Below are 17784 nucleotides of genomic sequence, written 5' to 3' on the forward strand. Positions count from 1 at the left end.
TGACTCTAGAAACTAATCAAAATATTTGACCCACTGTACTTTCCTGAGCTCATACCACAGGCACAAAGAAATAAAAGAAATTCTGTCTATAGAAACCAAAAAACCTGACTAATATTGGCTTTCAGGGAAATTAAAATGTAAGTAGGATTGATATCTAAGAGTCTAAGTAAAACAATATAACGGTAAGATTTAGGTGGGTCTGTTTCTCTTTTTTATTAATTACTTGCAAATTTTAGAGAGATATTCTTAGTTTAATCCAGTGAAACCTAGAAAATGTAGGGCCTATACATTAGTCAGAAAACAGTCACTGTAGTTTGAAGCCAGATTTAGGGCAGTGTTTTGAGATTTACTTCTTTCCCCATTATTATTTTGTGTCCTTATTTGTTTTATGCTTCTAAAACATAACTCTCTACGTAGTGTGCTCTCTGCTTTTTTCTACTAGGAACGGCCTGCTTCAGACTCCTGGCAGAAACTCGAGAAGTCTCGTGAGTATAAGAACAGTAACCAGCTCCGGGAGTACCAGCTGGAGGGAATGAACTGGCTTCTATTTAACTGGTATAACAGGTGAGGATCCAGACCATTCCTATTTTCATGGGTGATTTTCTTTTTTTTTTTTAATCAATTTTTTTACAGAGAGGAAGGGAGAGGGATAGAGAGTTAGAAACATCGATCAGCTGCCTCCTGCACACCTCCCACTGGGGATGTGCCCGCAACCAAGGTACATGCCCTTGACCAGAATCGAACCTGGGACCCTTCAGTCTGCAGGCCGACGCTCTATTCACTGAGCCAAACCGGTTAGGGCATGGGTGATTTTCTAACCAAGTGTTTGTACTTGAAGGTGGGTTGCTGCCTTGGCCCACGTAGAGTAGAGCAGCAGAGAGCTGAGAGGACAACACAGCCATTGATTCAGGCTGGCAGTCCTTGCATGTCCCTCATACAAGGACATCATATTTTTATGTCAGGTATTTCACCCAACCAAAAGGAACGGTCTTTACACATCATCGACTTTGTGCTTTTTTTTTCGCCTTTGCTAATCTAGCTAAAAGGTAATGCTCTATCTTGGTTATGCTCAAAGGATCCTTTAAACGTGTTTTCTATCTCTATGTCTTTAGCAAAAATTGGCTTTAAAGGGGAATAGATCTGAATTCTTGCCCCAACTCTGCTACTTGTTTGTGAGCTACAGATGTTCTAGACTTGTACTGGAATGCTCAGGTTGGACTCTTTGTGCTTTAGTTCCTATCAGAATAGATGAAGCAGATGAAATTTGAGAAAAATGGGTTGAGATTTTCTTAACATTCTAGACAGGGGTGGGCAAACTTTTTGACTCGAGGGCCACAATGGGTTCTTAAACTGTGGGCCGGAACAAAAGCATGGATGGAGTGTTTGTGTGAACTAATATAAATTCAAAGTAAACATCATTACATAAAAGGGTACGATCTTTTTTTTTTTTTTTAGTTTTATTCATTTCAAACAGGCCAGATCTGGCCCGCGGGCCGTAGTTTGCCCAGGGCTGTTCTAGAATGTCCGTCTCTACCCCCCCTCCCCCCGCCATCCCCCAGACAGCATGTTGTAACGGAAAACACACCAAGATGGGACTCTGGAGGCGTGTGTTCTGGCGTAGTCTTCTGCCCTTATTCTCAGCTCAGAGCGTTGCTTTCTAGGTCTGAGGTTGCCCTTTATGCAGTGAGAGAGGAGACTGGATGGGGCCACACCCTTGCTTCAAGTGTCTTGGCTCTGTGCAATCTGTGACCCTGAATGACCAGAAGAGACCAGCATCTTTTCTCTGATTAGAAATTTATTATGTGGGTTAAGTTTGTCCTTTGATAACACAAGTGAAAGACAATGAGAATCATGTAACTTATCATTTTATTTTTGCCTTTGCTTCCATGAAGTTTGTTGGATACAGAAACTGGCTTCAGTTTGAGGCATATTTTTGTTCTCTATTATTTTAATTTTTAGTGTTTTTAGATTTTATTTAAATGGACCCATTTCATGTATTTTCTCACAATCTGCCATAATTCTTTTTTGGAAGCAGACAAGATATGACTAATAATAATAAAACTTGCCTTAGTTGCATCTCTGGCAAATGCTGATAAGACCTTCACTTACAGGTCGAGGTATGCTTCTCAGGTATCTTTTTAGTTATAACCACCCTCTACCTCTGTCCTGTATTGATTGTGAATCGCCTGTATTTCTTACTCTCTGCAGGAAAAACTGTATTTTGGCTGATGAGATGGGCCTAGGGAAGACCATCCAGTCCATCACATTCCTTTCAGAAATATTCCTCAGGGGAGTCCATGGCCCTTTCCTCATCATCGCCCCCCTCTCCACTATCACCAACTGGGAACGGGAGTTTCGAACGTGGACAGAGATGAATGCCATTGTGTACCACGGCAGCCAGATCAGTAGGCAGATGATCCAGCAGTATGAGATGGTGTACAGAGATGCACAGGTGAGCCTTATGCTGATCACAAAGACCCAGTGACACCTCGATGTCACAGTTGAGAGCAGCATTTCTGTCACTTTTCTTCTAGAGTTTAGTGTCTTGTGCCTTGGGCTACTATTTACTGGTTATGTAGAGTCAGTCATATGCTTATTGAGGCAGACTTCTTACTCCTCCCTGCTAGTTTAATTTATGATAAAACACGAAATTATAGGGCATGCTTTACACTCCCTGAGATATACCAGAGGACTCTGAAAGCTTGGCTTCTGTGTTGGATTATGAAGTTACTTTTACACACAAAATTTTATCTGAATTGCTGTATGCTCAGTGAAGAAAGTGAGCAGCAGAATTGGTGTATAGAGAATGGGTTCCTAGCCAGGGAGATTGGAGAAGACGTTAACAGATTTGACAGGGAAGGATAAAGAGAAAACAGGATTCAAATTGTTAAAAGCACAATAGAATTTTTAAAAAGCTTTTGATAAGTATAAGGACTTTGCCAAGTATGCTTGTGTTCTTGTTCTGGGCACTGAATTTTATAATTAAGGTGAAAATTAAAAGACTCTAATCAGAGAAAAGCCAGCCGGGAGCTTTGTAACTGCAGGAGACACTTGGAAGGAATTTACGGTGTGCTCTGACATGATGCAGCTCTGTTCTTTAAATGTGATGGCAGCACTGAGACAGGCTAAAAGACAAAGGTGTGCCCTCCTGGTAGCACCTGTCCCAGGGTAATCAAGATCTTTATTGTCTATGCATAGTTTAGACAGACTCGTGACTAGAATGTGTGAATCAAAACCCATCTGCTTTCCTTACCCTGGCAGTTAATAAATAAAAAGCTCCCTTGCTGTGCCTTCCGTACTGCTCATCTGTCTCACCTTTGTGAGGGCACATGCTCTCTTCTGTTTCACCCATGTAATGAGGTCTGTCTCTTGTCTATATAGATGGTACATTCTTGTGTTCTCTCTTTTCTCAAATGAGGAAGAGCAGTGCTTATTGGCTTCTTACCTAGGCCTTAGCATTTCTAGTGCTGGCTCCTCTTGGCCAGCTGGTGCCCGTTAGCTGGATTCTATAGCCATTGCATAAAGTTTTGCCTGCTGTTCTATCATCCTCAGGGAAACCCCCTTTCAGGAGTCTTCAAGTTCCATGTTGTCATCACAACATTTGAGATGATCCTGGCAGACTGCCCAGAGCTGAAGAAGATTCACTGGAGCTGTGTGATCATCGATGAAGCTCACAGGTTGAAGAACAGGAACTGCAAACTTCTGGAGGGTCTAAAGCTCATGGCCCTGGTGAGAGTTGCAAGCTCTTCACCTAAACATGGGGGCTTCTCTTCACTATGGAGGAAGCATTCTTCATGTAACTTACTTTTGCGTAGTTTCTTTACTCTAGATTTTGTTTGCCCTCTGTAGCTACGGTAGTGTAGGAGTCAAATGTGTTTGTTTTTTGTTATGAACTGGGTTAACAGTTTGACCTTTGCTATAGATTGATTCCCAAAGGGGCCCAAGAGAATCTTAAATCCCATTAAATTTGTGACCTGGAAATGTAAGGTGTTTTGATTTGTTTCTGGGTACCTGAATGATCTGATACCAAAAATGATGACTTTTTAACATTATTGTCTTGGCACAGTGCCCAGAATGTGAGGGAAGGCACTTAGTAATGTTGAACGAATGAATGAATGAATGGTTGCTTTAATTAACATGAAATTGCTGCTGGAATTATTAATGTGAAAGGAAGGTTGATCTATTAACTGTATGCCCATGAAATGTTGGCACCCTGTCTTTTCATTAACGCACAATAGAATTGCCCCAAATTGAGCGCAGAATGCCCTGGCCTACTGTTTGGGGAGCTCAAACGCTGTTCATCATGTGTTAATTTGTGCAGGAACACAAAGTGCTGCTCACTGGGACACCCTTGCAGAACTCTGTGGAGGAACTCTTCAGTTTGCTCAACTTTCTGGAGCCATCACAGTTTCCTTCAGAGACTGCTTTCTTGGAGGAGTTTGGAGATCTGAAAACAGAGGAACAGGTAAATAGGGGCCTGTAGAATCGTGTAGACAATGTGATGATTACTTTACCATCAAGGAGAGAAACCACTGTGGGGACGAGTTAGCAAGTTCTGACATCCTTTATTTAATGTATTTTTTGTTTATGTTGAGGAGGATAAGCTAGTTATCCAAAGAATAAATGAATCAGCACCTAAAATATTATATGTTAACATATCAGGCCTCTAGCCTTCACTGATCTCACACGTAAGTTCAGTGATTTTGCTCATAGCTGTGATTTCAGGATCTTGGTGCTTTCTTTTGCTCCCCTCACCCTTCCTCCTTCCTCCTACATAATCTGCAACATATTCCCAGGCTCATTCTTTAGTACAACAAAGTACTCAAGAGCAGTGAGGAAAAGAAGGCAATTATATATTAGAGTAATTGGTAAGTCCAGCTTTGTCCATATCAACTAAATTTCCTCAGTTTTGAAAGATGTAGTCCTGAGTCTGGCTTATTGGACTCAAAGCTGATTCAAAACGACCAACATTAATAAATAACTGTCTACTAGGGTAGAATTATCTACTAAAGATTACAGAAATAAGCCAGACAAGTTTATATCCTCTTGTTGTATCGATCCCTTTAGTATTATGAAGTGGCCTTCCTTATCTCTTGTTATGGCCTTCACTTTGAGGTCTATTTTGTCAGATATAAGTATTGCTACCCCAGCTTTTTTTTCATTTCCATTTGCCTGGAAGATATTTTTCCATTCCTTCACTTTCAGTCTGTGTGAGTCCCTTGTTCTGAGGTGGGTTTTTTGTAGACAGCATATATATGGGTCATGTTTTTTTATCCATTCAGCCACTTGATGTCTTTTGATTGGAGCATTTAGTCCATTTACATTTAAAGTTATTATTGAAAAGTACTTGTTTGTAGCCATTTTTACTTTTTGTGCCTGTGTTCTTTCTTACCTTTTTATTTCTTCTTTTGAACCAGTCAGTTAGCATTTCTTGCATTGCTGGTTTGGTAGTGATAAACTCCCTTAGCCTTTTTTTGTCTGTGAAGCTCCTTATTTCCCCTTCAATTTTGAATGATAGCCTTGATGGATAGAATATTCTTGGATTCAGTCTCTTGCTTTGCATCACTTTGTAAATTTCCTTCCGTTCTTTTCTGGCCTGATGTGTTTCTGTTGAGAAATCATTTGATAATCTAATGGGAGCTCCCTTGTACGTAACTTTCTGTCTCTCTCTTGCAGCCTTTAAGATTCTCTCTTTGTCCTGAACATTTGCCATCATAATTATGATGTGTCTTGGTGTGGGTCTTTTCAGGTTCATCTTGTTTGGGACTCTGTGCTTGTGTGACTTTTTTCTTCCCCGCATCAGGGAAGTTTTCAGACAATAGGTTTTCTAAGCCTTGTTCCTCTTCCTGTTGTTCTGGCACCCCTATTATTCGTATGTTGCTTCATTTCATGTTGTCCCATAGCTCCCTTAGGCTCTCATCCTGTCTTTTAATTTTTTTCTCCAATTGCCGTTCAGTTTGAGTGTGTTTTGCTTCCCTGTCTTCTAATTCGCTAATTCGGTCCTCCGCTTCTCCTAGTCTACTGTTGAAACTTCCCATGGTGTTTTTTATTGCAGCTATATCAGTCTTCATTTCTTCTTGATTCTTACATAAGTTGTTGATTTTTTCATCCATTTCTTCTTGATTCTTGCATAAGTTGTTGATTTTTTCCTCCATCTGGTTTATGCACTCTACAACCCTTATTCTGAATTCTTTTTCTGACATATTGCATGCCTACAGACAAGTTTAAATGCCTCAAGAGAAACAAAGAATGGAATTGGGGGCTTTATTAGGAGAAAAAGGTTACATCTGTTTGGAAATCAGGAAAGATTTCAGAGAGAGAATACAGTTTGAAAGTGGACTTGGAAGAGTGGGTAATTTTTCAGTAGGTGGAGAGAGAAGAGGTGGTGACTATTTTACATAGGAAAAATGGAAATTTATTGTTCATTAAATAGAATTTGTTCAGGGGTAAGGAATCATTCACATAAGCTGGAAACAGAATGGATGATTATGGAGTATGAGGACTGAGGTTCAGAGCTGTATTTTGGGAAGATCTAGAAAGACAGGTTGAAGGATTTGGTGGGTATTATAGAGGAGCAATGCAAGGCTTTGATTGCAGGAGTGACATAATTAGTTCTGCTAAATTAATCTAGCAATAGTGTGACAGTGGGTTAGGGCAGAGAATGTGGGGACTGAGAAACCTAAGGACTTTCACTAACAGATGTCAAGGGTACACTCTGTGGTTCCAGTCTGTTTGCTTCTATTTCTGTGGCAAGGCAGGCTTTGAGAGCAATGAATAATCAAACTGAATTCCACTTCTGCTACGTGTGCAGTATCTATTGATCCTTCAAAAGCCAGCTCCAGCCCCCTCTCCATTTTTGGACCATTAGAAATGCATTCTCTTCTTCCATTGCACTTATTTTGTGGTATGCGTTTTTTCTTCTTCCTAGACAATGACCTTGAGTAAAAGGCCCACATCTTCTCCAAAGTTATGTTTGTTGTATTGGCCAACGCAGTATCTGGCACATAGTATACTCTAAATCAGCGGTTGCCAACTGGTGGTCCGTGGACCACTGGTGGTCTGTGAGGTTCGAAAGGTTGGCGACCACTGGTTTAAGGAAACCTTTGGAGCAGTGGTCGCCAACCGGTGGTCTGTGGACCACTGGTGGTCCGTGAGGTCAGAAAGGTTGGCAACCGCTGATCTAGATGATCCAAGGTATGAAACAAGTGAAGGGCAGAAGCGGAACCGAGCATGTGGCAGATGGGCATTTGTGCCTATTTCTTTTCTCTCTGGGTTCTTATGTAGTAATTCCTTAAACACTTGGGGGATTAGATTCCTAAGTACCATCGTAGGTAAAATGAAAGTCTCAAATGAGGTAGGTTTAAGATTGGGGTTAGTTAGGAGAAAACCGCAAAAATGACATCAAATATGTATGTTTTAAATCACAGTAAATAAAAGGTCTAGAAAGCATCTGCTTCCAAAGTAAAGCATTTCCATCATTGTTTAAAACCTGCTCCAGTAAGTAGCTCTTCTGAATCACTCTCTTCAGGAAGCATTGGCACCTGCACAACTTATTTATGCAGAATCTACTCCTTTAAAAGTTTTGAACAGGCCTTTATGACTCGAAACTTGATCTTTTGCACTTCCATTTTCCCTTATTTTATTTCCCACCAGGACTACTCTTATTGATATCATGTTTTAGCTCAGAGTTAACTTAGGTGCCTTGACTTTGAATTGTCTTCTTGGAAGAGGGAACAGGTCTCTGGTCAGTGCAGTCAAAGTGAATAGAGTTCTGTTCTCTAGGCCTGGTCAGTCAGAAGAACAAAAAAATCATAGCAAAGAACACTATCAGGCTGAAAGCGCCCCTGATGTGACAGCTTGCACGATGGAATGGTAGAAGTCACCTTATAGCACCAGCTTTCTATATTCTGCTACGCCCAAGCACGTTTGCTGCAGTTATTTGTAAGATATATGAAGAATCTGTTTCCAGATTGCTTCTACTTCTTATGTGAGATATAATTGACATACTAGTTTTAAATGCACATCATAATGATTCAGTGTATGTATATATTATGAAATGATCACAATAAATCTAGTTTAGTTAACATCCATCACAGTACATAGTGACAAATATTTTTCCTAGTGATGAGAACTTTTAAGATCTACTCTCAGCAACTTTCAAATATGTAGTACAGACTTATTACCTATGGTCACCTTGCTATACATCCTCGAGACTCATTTATTTTATAACTGGAAGTTTGTACTTTTTGACACTTTCATCCATTTCGCCCATCCCAGATTGCCTCTACTTCTTACTTTGCTCTTTCAGCATCTAAGTCTTCCCTTTATAATATGTCACTTAAACCTCTTAATGAGGCTTAAATATTTCTCAGTTAATTTCTGCACATGTGTGCATGTTAGAGGGAGAGAGGCTTGTTTTCTACAGGCTGGAGAATAGGTACTGTCTTTTGTATTTTTCTTTCTTTATATCTGTAAGGTTGTCACATAGTTTCTCAGTAAATACTAGTGAATGAAAACCAGACCCCTTTTTTCCTTTTAGCCTCATGTTCAGGCATCAGTCATGAGCTTTCACTTAGTCTGCTACCACAGTACTGTGCTCAAGAGATTGTAGTGAAGGGTGGAATCCCCAGTAATCATTAAATCAGGATTTACCTGGACAGGTGAAGAAACTGCAGTCTATCCTAAAACCAATGATGCTTCGGCGGCTGAAAGATGATGTGGAAAAGAACCTTGCTCCCAAACAAGAGACGATCATTGAAGTAGAGCTGACCAATATCCAGAAAAAGTACTACCGGGCCATCCTAGAAAAGAACTTTTCCTTCCTGACCAAAGGGGCAAATCAGCACAACATGCCCAACCTCATCAACACCATGATGGAGCTGAGAAAGTGCTGCAACCATCCCTACCTAATCAACGGTGAGTGGGCAATGCAGGGGGATACTCAGGCCTGTTGTGGGTCTCTGCCACAGGCTCATGATAACCAACGATCCTAGGTATTGAGTTCCCATTAGATGCTAGGATGTATGTATGCTCACCTTTTTACAGAGTATTAAACTGAGGTTCAAAGAGGTTGATAAATCTGCCTAAGCAGTTTAATGAGTACAAAGAGCCACATTTTGAAACTGTCTATCTGAAGATGGGGCTGTTACTCATCAGTCTGTTGTCCATTATGTACTTGTGGTTTAGTCCACACTTTTCACGTTGGGACAGAACATGTGTTACTTCGTTGGGTAAATGGTCATGATGCAATGAGATGAAAACTCTGTAGATAAGTGAAGTTGCCTATACAATAAGAGTATATATTGGAGCCTTTTTTTTTTTTGCAATAAAACTTTTTGATATACTTTTAAATCAGTATCTGGCTTGGATTTGCTGATAGTTAAATTTTTATGACATTTAAAGATATGTCTTTTTGTCAACTTTCTGTGAAGGTTTCTTTAACTGCATAAGTCATCTTGGTATCTCAAATTCTTTCTTTACCTGGTGAGACTTCCCAGGAGAGCACAGCACCTGAGTTCTCTGTACCTGCTGCCACTGCAGAGCCCTCTGCTGGGGCACAGACTAGGGATGCACATACGGCATTACCTCACTAGACTTGGTCCTGGACCCAATAATTCACTTAATTTCTCCTAGGATCTGTAAAGCAGAGAGCAGCTTTTACCCTTAATGTTTTTTCAAGGAATATTTTGTTTTGTTTTGTTTTGTTTTCAGGGGCAGAGGAGAAAATTCTGGAAGATTTCCGGAAAACCCACAGCTCTGATGCCCCTGACTTTCAGCTGCAGGCCATGATTCAGGCGGCAGGGAAGCTGGTGCTGATTGATAAACTACTCCCTAAGCTGATTGCAGGTGGCCACAAAGTACTTATCTTCTCCCAGATGGTGCGCTGTCTCGATATCCTGGAAGATTATCTCATCCAGAGAAGGTGAGACTGATGTCAAAGCTGTGCGTCAAATGCTGCAGGCACTGCCTTCTTCTTGATACCTTTTGATTAATTCGAAAATTGTGCTTCAACCACAACAAAGCATTCAAAAAGGAAGGAAAGGAATCTCTTCTTAAAGATTCACTAAAACACAGAGTTAAATCTTATGACCAATATATCCAAGTTTAACTCTCTAGAGTGAATTTCATAGCCTATATTGTAGAGTCCTGGCCTTGCTTAAAAATGATATCCTACATGTTTGTTTATATTCTTTATAGTTGGATGAAACAATTTAATCAACATTAGAGAAGGTTAAAAAAATGTGTTTACTTTTGTTGTTGTTTTGTGTTGCTTAATGATGATGAGAGAAATACATCCTAGGAAGCATCACTATGTGTCCAGTTACTAAAAGAGCATGATCTGACAACTCACAGGAAAATAATGTGGGGATATTTCATGTCCTTTTCAGCAAACTCTCTAAAGTTTTATGGTACACTAGCTATGGCATCCCATTTTATTTCCTTGTTCACACTCCTATAATTTCTTGATCCTAGGTCCATTACTCATGAAGGTGGAAAGTCAATGGTGTTATTTGGATTCTGTGTGGGTACTGCATTTGTTACGTTGGGATACATCAATGATCTGAAGATGATAAATGGATTTTTAACAACTCTTAATGATAAAGGATTTTTCAAGATCATAGAAACTATTAGTCTAGGCCAGGGGTGGGCAAACTTTTTGACTCGAGGGCCACAATGGGTTCTTAAACTGGACTGGAGGGCCGGAACAAAAGCATGGATGGAGTGTTTGTGTGAACTAGTATAAATTCAAAGTAAACATCATTACATAAAAGGGTACGGTCTTTTTTTTTTTTAGTTTTATTCATTTTAAACGGGCCGTAGTTTGCCCACGGCTGGTCTAGGCATTGCTAAGTTTACAGGAAATTCTTGTTTTCTTAAAGTAAAATCATGGCAAATCTCAGTTGTCTTAAATATTCTTGTCCTGGAAGATTCTGTTTGGTCTTCTAACATGTAATTTCTAGAAGAGTATTAAATGGCAAATTTAAGTATGGGTTATGCTGACATTTAATAGTTATATAAATAATTCCTTGAAATCAGAACTCACTTTAGATTAGGAACCCATTGCCAGAACACTTGCTTTTCATAAATATATTATCTTACTCTTCAAAATATATACAAAACAACTCATAGTTTTCAGTTTTTTTAAAGAACCCCCCAAAATGAGTAACAGTATAACACACTTTTTTTATTTATATTTTTTATTATTATTTTTTAAATTTTGTTTTATTGCTTAAAGTATTACAAAGAGTATTACATATGTCTCCTCCCTCCCCTAATTAACACACTTTTATGAAGTAGCATATCTTTATTTAGCTCCCTTTATGCTATTTTTTTTAATATATTTTATTGATTTTTTACAGAGAGGAAGGGAGAGAGATAGAGAGCTAGAAACATCGATGAGAGAGAAACATTGATCAGCTGCCTCCTGCATATCTCCTTCTGGGGATGTGCCCGCAACCCAGGTACATGCCCTTGACCGGAATCGAACCTGGGAACTTTCAGTCCGCAGGCCGACGCTCTATCCACTGAGCCAAACCGGTTTCGGCTGTGCTATTTTTATTTATCATTTATTGCTTATTTTGTTTTCAAATTACTTACGTAATACAGTTTCTTTTGATAATATGGGCACATATAACACCAAGCCTGCCCAAAGCCCCCATTCAGACTTAGGTGTTTATCTTCTTAGTCGTTTTTCTTTGTTCATACATATATTTAGCTTTGTTGTTTACTTGTTTAAATATTCTACATTCTACTTTGTAACTCGCATTTTTATTTAATATATTATGAAATTTTTTCTTTTAATTATTTTCCTACGACACAATTTTGGTGATCTGTCTGATATTCTTATTCTGTCTTATGGGTTGTTTTCAAATTTTCAGTACTTTAAGAAACTCTGAATATCCCTTTACATTAATTGTAAATGTTGCCAGTTATTTCCTTAGGACCAATTCTGATGTACATTTTTAAAAGCGTTTAATACACATTTTCAAAACCCCTGTAGATATTTAAATTATGATTTAGTTTGTATTTCTGATTATTAATGAGTGAATTTTTTTCATATATCTTTATTTATTTTGCTTTTTTATGAATTGTTCATGTTCTTTCTCCATTTGCTGTTGCTCTTTGTGTTTGTTTATTAATTTATAAGAATTGTTTGTTTACTTAAGAATATGGTGTATATATTTCCCCAGTATTGTTTTTGACTTTTTACTTATGGATGTGGGCTTTTGTATGTTTACTTTATTCCAGAAGCTTTAAATTTTATAATAGTTAAATCTCTCCATCTTAAAACAGCTTTAAATAAATTTAAATGATTAAATTAATATGCTTAAATAGCCTTCATTCACTGTTAACCATTACATCATATGAATATTCTGAGGTGTTTCTTTTATAGTTTCTTCATCCTGATAGCACCTAACAGAGTTCTTCTGGGTTTAATATCATCATTACTCTTCTCTTTTTAATTCAATTTTTTTAATGTTTTTATTAATTTTAGAGAGAGAGAAAAACATCAATCGGCTGCCTCCTGCAAGACCCCTACTGGGGATTGAGCCCACAACCCGGGCATGTGCCCTGACTGGGAATTGAATCAGCAACCTCTTTGTACATGGGACTCTCAACCAACTGAGCCACACTGGCCAGGGCTAATTCAGTTTTTATTTTCATTAAAGTTATGCATTCAACATAACTTAAAGAGGCAAATTATTCTATTAGACTTATGAAAAATTGCATTTCCTAATTTACTCCCTGCTGGCCCCTGAGTTTTTCCACCCTCAGAAACAATTAATTACTTTAAACTCTTTATGCTATTTCTTTTGGTATTTATAGCTATATCTAAAAAATGTTAATGGTTATAATTTTCTTTCAGTTTTAGATATCTGTTCTCACTATGTAAATGCCACATGTGCAACTTCCTGTCCTCCCATCTTCCCAAAATGCCACATATTACTTCAGATTAGAGTAATGTTCAGTGTTTATTAGGATTTATGTAAATGCTAAATTACAGCTTACTCATGTAGTACCCTTTAGTGCATAATTTTTTTTTCCCTGAAGCTAAAAATTAGCTTTTTATTTCATTGCTTATTTTTCTGTGTAGTTATTATAATTCAGCTCCAAAGTTTACCTTGGTTGCCTAAATCTCCTCTTGTGGTGGTCAAGCACATCAGTTTCATCTTCTCAGGGCCATCTCTCCTGGGACCTTCTAACATGCTCCTCTCTGTTCAGGGCTCTTCTCACCTAGTACACAGTTGTCATCTGTTATCTCCCTTCCTTCATCATGCTGACAAGTTTCTTTCTTTCCCACTTGAATCAGATTTCCTTATTGGTGGATCCCATGTACCTCTTCTGGCAGCTTCCGAGAAAGGGTGAATGATAAGTGAGTTTTGAAACTTTGAAATGTTTGTCGTCCACTCTCATTCTTGAGTAATAGTTTGGCTGGGTTTGAGATTCTAAATTAGAAATAATTTTCCCACAGAATTTTGAAGGGTTATTAGTTCATTGTCTTCTCGCATCCAGGGTTGTGGTTTAGAAGTTCAAAGCCCTGCCCTTCTGATTCTCAATCTGCGTATGTGACTTTTTTTTTTTTTTTCTGTTTAGAAGCTTTGATATATCCTCTTTGTCCCAGTGCTGAGAAGGTTTACAATGAACTGGGGTTTTTTTGTATGGGATGCATTGAATTAGATACAAAGTAGTTTTTCCTATCTGAAATCTAAGTTCATCAGCTCAGGAGAATTTTCTTGGATTTTATCTTTCATTATTATTTTATGCTTTGTTTTATCTTTATGGAACTCCTGTTATTTTTATGTCAGATCTTCTGGATAGATCACCCGATTTTCTCTTTTTTCCCCATCTTATTATATTTTGCTATATTTTCTGATAGAATTCCTTTACTCTCTCTTCCAACTTTAACGCTAGGTTTTCTTTGTATAATTATATTTTTAATTTCCTAGAGCATTTTTTCTCTAAATTTTCAATTCTTATAACATTCTACTGGTTTTTTTCATAGGTGCAGTGACTTCTTTTGTCTTTCTGAAATTTATCATGATAGATTTGCTTTTTCGTCCTACAGTTTTCTCCAAGTCAAAATTCTTTGTTGTTGTTGCTGTTTTATATCTCTTCCTTTTACATTAAAATTCTGGGTTTGTTTGTTTGTTTTTCTTTCTTTCAACACTTTTAAGTATTATTCCACTGTGTTCTGGCCCCATAGTTTCTGATGAGAAGTTTTGCAGTCACTTAACTCACTGTTCTCTTGTATGTAATGTGTTATTTTATTCAGTCTAGTGAGATTTTCTTTTGATTTTTGATTCGCAGTTTGACTGTGATGAGTGAAGTTCATCCTGTACAGTTCACGGAGCCTCTTGAATGAATGTGTAAACGTATATCATCAAATTTGGGAGGATTTGAGTCTCTATTTCTTCTATTTTGTTGTTCCTTTTGCCCCCACCTCTGGTTTCTTTGTAAGACTTCAATTACCTGAATGTTTGACCTTTTGATATTGTCCCACAGGTCCTTGTTCTGCTCACCCCCCGCCCCTCCACTCCCCCAGTCCTTTTTCTCTCTTGTTTTGATTTATCTGTCTTCAGGTTCTGCTTCTTTGTTATTTCTTTCATGCTTATTAAGCCCATCCAATGCTTTCTTTATTATACAAATTATATTTTAGTTCTAAGAGTTTAATTTGTTTCTTAGTTTGATGTTTCTCTGCTGTGATCTCCTATCTTTTTGTTTATTGCATACATTCCTTCACTTTATTAAGCATAATTATAACAGCTGTTATGAAGTTCTTATCTGATAATTGTAACTGTTTGGATTTGACACCTGTTGGTTGGATTTTTTGCTCTTGAGAATGGGTCACATTTTTCCTGTTTCTTCATATGCTACATAATTTTGGGTTTTTCCATGGACATTGTGAATATTTTGTTGTGGAGATTCAGGATTCTGTTATTTGCCGTGAAGATGATGGTTTTTATTTGGAGGTATTATATGAGATGTGACTCAAAATGCAAATTCTGTCCGAGTCTCTAGTAGATAACAGCTCCAGTCTCAGCTCAGACTACTCTCAGTCTGCCCCAAGCATGTGTGAGTCAGAGGCCAGCCAGAGACTTGAGTAGAGTTTATAGCCAGAATTTGGGGTACACCCTCTCTGTTCTTTCTACATTCTAGAGTTGTCTTCTCACCCTCTGGTAGTCCTGATTGCCCGATTCTCTTTCCCCTCAAGCCTCTGGTTAGAAACACGGTGACTTTTTATCAGATTTGTAGTTGCCCTGCATCTTTGCCACCATAACTGTGTGGCTTTTCCTCTGCTCAAAACCACAAGTTTCTGTTGCTCTCCAAAATCTGCCTGCTTTCCTTAACTCTCCAGGGCCCTCAGAGAAATTTCTCTGTTCATTTGTTTTGTTTTCTGTATTTCACCTGGACTTTGTGGTTGTTATTTGCTGAGAATTGGTGTGTTAGGACCTTGCCCCTCCATACCAGAAGCAGAGTCTCTGTGTTTCAGATCTTAGTCATCAGTTGATGTGCACTGTCGAGCTGCTTGGAAGCTCTGAGTATGTGGGCTAGGACTGCTGGTTCTGGGTCACACTCTGCATCTGTAAACACTAGTCGTCTAGATGGACCATTTCATTGGGGAATCTCCAGTGTCAGTATTTTTGGATGTTTCCTTCCTTTCCCTAGCCTAAAGGCTGGGAACTTGATTGTACTTGGAGCTGACTGTAGGGAAGCAGGGTGGAGAGAGGTAGGCACTCTCTCTTTCCTTTTTTCAGTCTAATACTTCTACCTTTAACTGTGATTGGTAACCCTTAGGGTAGAGAAGGGTATGGTTCTTCTGTTTTACCCTCTCAGGGCAGGGATGTGTGATCTGTAGGGCTGATACTCAACCATTTCCCCTGGTTTTTAGACTCTTTGCATCCCCATTTTTAGGAGCATCTGATGCCATCAATGCCCGATCCCTTTGGGTATTCTGCAGTATTAAATCAGGTTATTTCTCACCTGGCATTCTGCTTTCTTTAAATTAAATACCATTTAGCTGACTTTCCATCTTCTAGAATTTAGTTATAATTTCTCCTGTTCTGTTTGGGGTTTATTTGGGGGAATGTATTATGCATTTTAAAATAAACAACCTTTAGCTATCATTTTACTAGAAGTTTGGGAAGATAAACGGATAAAATATGCATATTAATTCATAATCTTTAACTGGATTTCTCTTTTTTTTTGATATGTCAGTCTGCAATCCTTCTGTAATTTTGATAAGTGGTATATAATGAGCATCTAACCTAGTTTATTTCTAAATATATCTAATTTTCTATTTATTAAATAGTCCATGTTTCCCCCCAATTCATCTAAAACACTATCCATAAAATATACTGAGCTATTATATATGCTGGGTATATCCCTAACCTTTCTGTTCTTTTGATCAATAGTTTTAGTCCTTTCTCATATATTGTTGCAGATGAACTTCAGAATTATTCTTTTTTAGTCTATCCTTGACTACTTCAGTCTCCCACTATTAAAAAATTATGTGTGTGTGTGTTGTGTGTGTGTGTGTGTGTGTGTGTGTGTACACACATTTATACATCTGTATTTATCTCTATATACATATATCCATTTATTGGGATTTTGATTTGCTTTTACACATTTAGTAGAGTAGGATTGACATATTTACAGAATTGAAGAACATAATGTTCACTACACTTATTCAGGTCTTTTATATACACTGTTGATTTAATAAATATTTATGAAGTGCCTACCTTGTGCTAGAACCTCTGTAGGTGTTAGGGACATGGTGAACAAACCAACATAGCTCCTAGTGTCATATTGCCAAATCCTTCATATTTCTTACTAATTTTCATGCTAAGTGTTTTATGTTTATGGCTGTCGTGAATGGGTGATTTTTCACTCTTTATGTTTTCCAGCTGTTTATTGCTGGGAGACAAGAAAGTCATTCATTTTCCTTTAGGCCTTGTGAGAACATTTTTCTGTTGTGCCAAAATGTGTCCCTCCACCCCCTCCTCCTCCCCAAACAAAGTGCACAGAGGTTTCCCAGAGTGCCACCTGCTTCTCATTGATATTTGACAATGACTCAGAATTACAGTTTCATGAACCACATCAACTCCTAGGGATTTTGTTCACAATACAGTTGATGCAGAGGGTTAATTGCTGCACTGTTGTTTGGTGTGGGGAATTTTATGATGTCTGATTTCTTCATTCAGACTTATTCGCCCTCAGATTTTCTTTGTTTTTGAGCCTCATTGCTTCTCCAGCTGTCAGTTTGGTTTTGTTCCCATTTAATTTCATGCCATACTCTCATCCAGGGTGAGGGCATAGCCAAAGGATTTGGCTCAGAAGTGAGGGGATGAGGAACAATTGGGAAAAACTCTAATAATTGAATTTTTATTTTATTTTAGTTTTGTGTTCTTCGAGAGCACTCCCTCAAAACTGAACAAGTGATGGAAATGAGAATTAATGTTCCAATCATCCTGCACAATTTCTAAAACCATTGTTAAGTCATAGCTGGCAGAACGGTATCTAATTTTATGGAAATAACTTTCCTTGGGTGATGGCCAAGCTATGACATCATATTCATTGACTTCTCCCAAGGCTATGCTAACTCCCTGCCTCACTCAGATCCGTGGGCATCTCACTCCTCTCTGATGGCTGCGGGTGTCTTGTCAAAGAACATTGAGTCCTCTGTGCCTGTGGTGTTAATCATTGGCATGTGTGATGGTGGGGGTGGTAGCTGCTATTGTTTCATTGTGTCAGCCCTGTCTCCTGCCTCCAAATCCTGTGCTT

At 38.4% G+C, this 17784-nt stretch overlaps 1 protein-coding gene across 1 annotated transcript in view; it reads left to right on the top strand.

Annotated features, from left to right (window-relative positions):
* The window catches only part of CHD6 (chromodomain helicase DNA binding protein 6), a 132304-nt gene that overhangs the window by 46785 nt on the left and 67735 nt on the right, over positions 1–17784 (top strand). The window contains exons 11-16 of the mRNA XM_081096942.1: positions 443–564; positions 2209–2452; positions 3553–3729; positions 4322–4465; positions 8661–8916; positions 9712–9922. Of these exons, the coding sequence (XP_080953068.1) occupies positions 443–564; positions 2209–2452; positions 3553–3729; positions 4322–4465; positions 8661–8916; positions 9712–9922 (1154 nt within the window). The remainder of the gene's footprint in view (positions 1–442; positions 565–2208; positions 2453–3552; positions 3730–4321; positions 4466–8660; positions 8917–9711; positions 9923–17784) is intronic.

Source organism: Myotis nattereri (assembly GCF_964212035.1).
Source record: "Myotis nattereri genome assembly, chromosome: 8".
Lineage (NCBI taxonomy): Eukaryota > Metazoa > Chordata > Mammalia > Chiroptera > Vespertilionidae > Myotis > Myotis nattereri.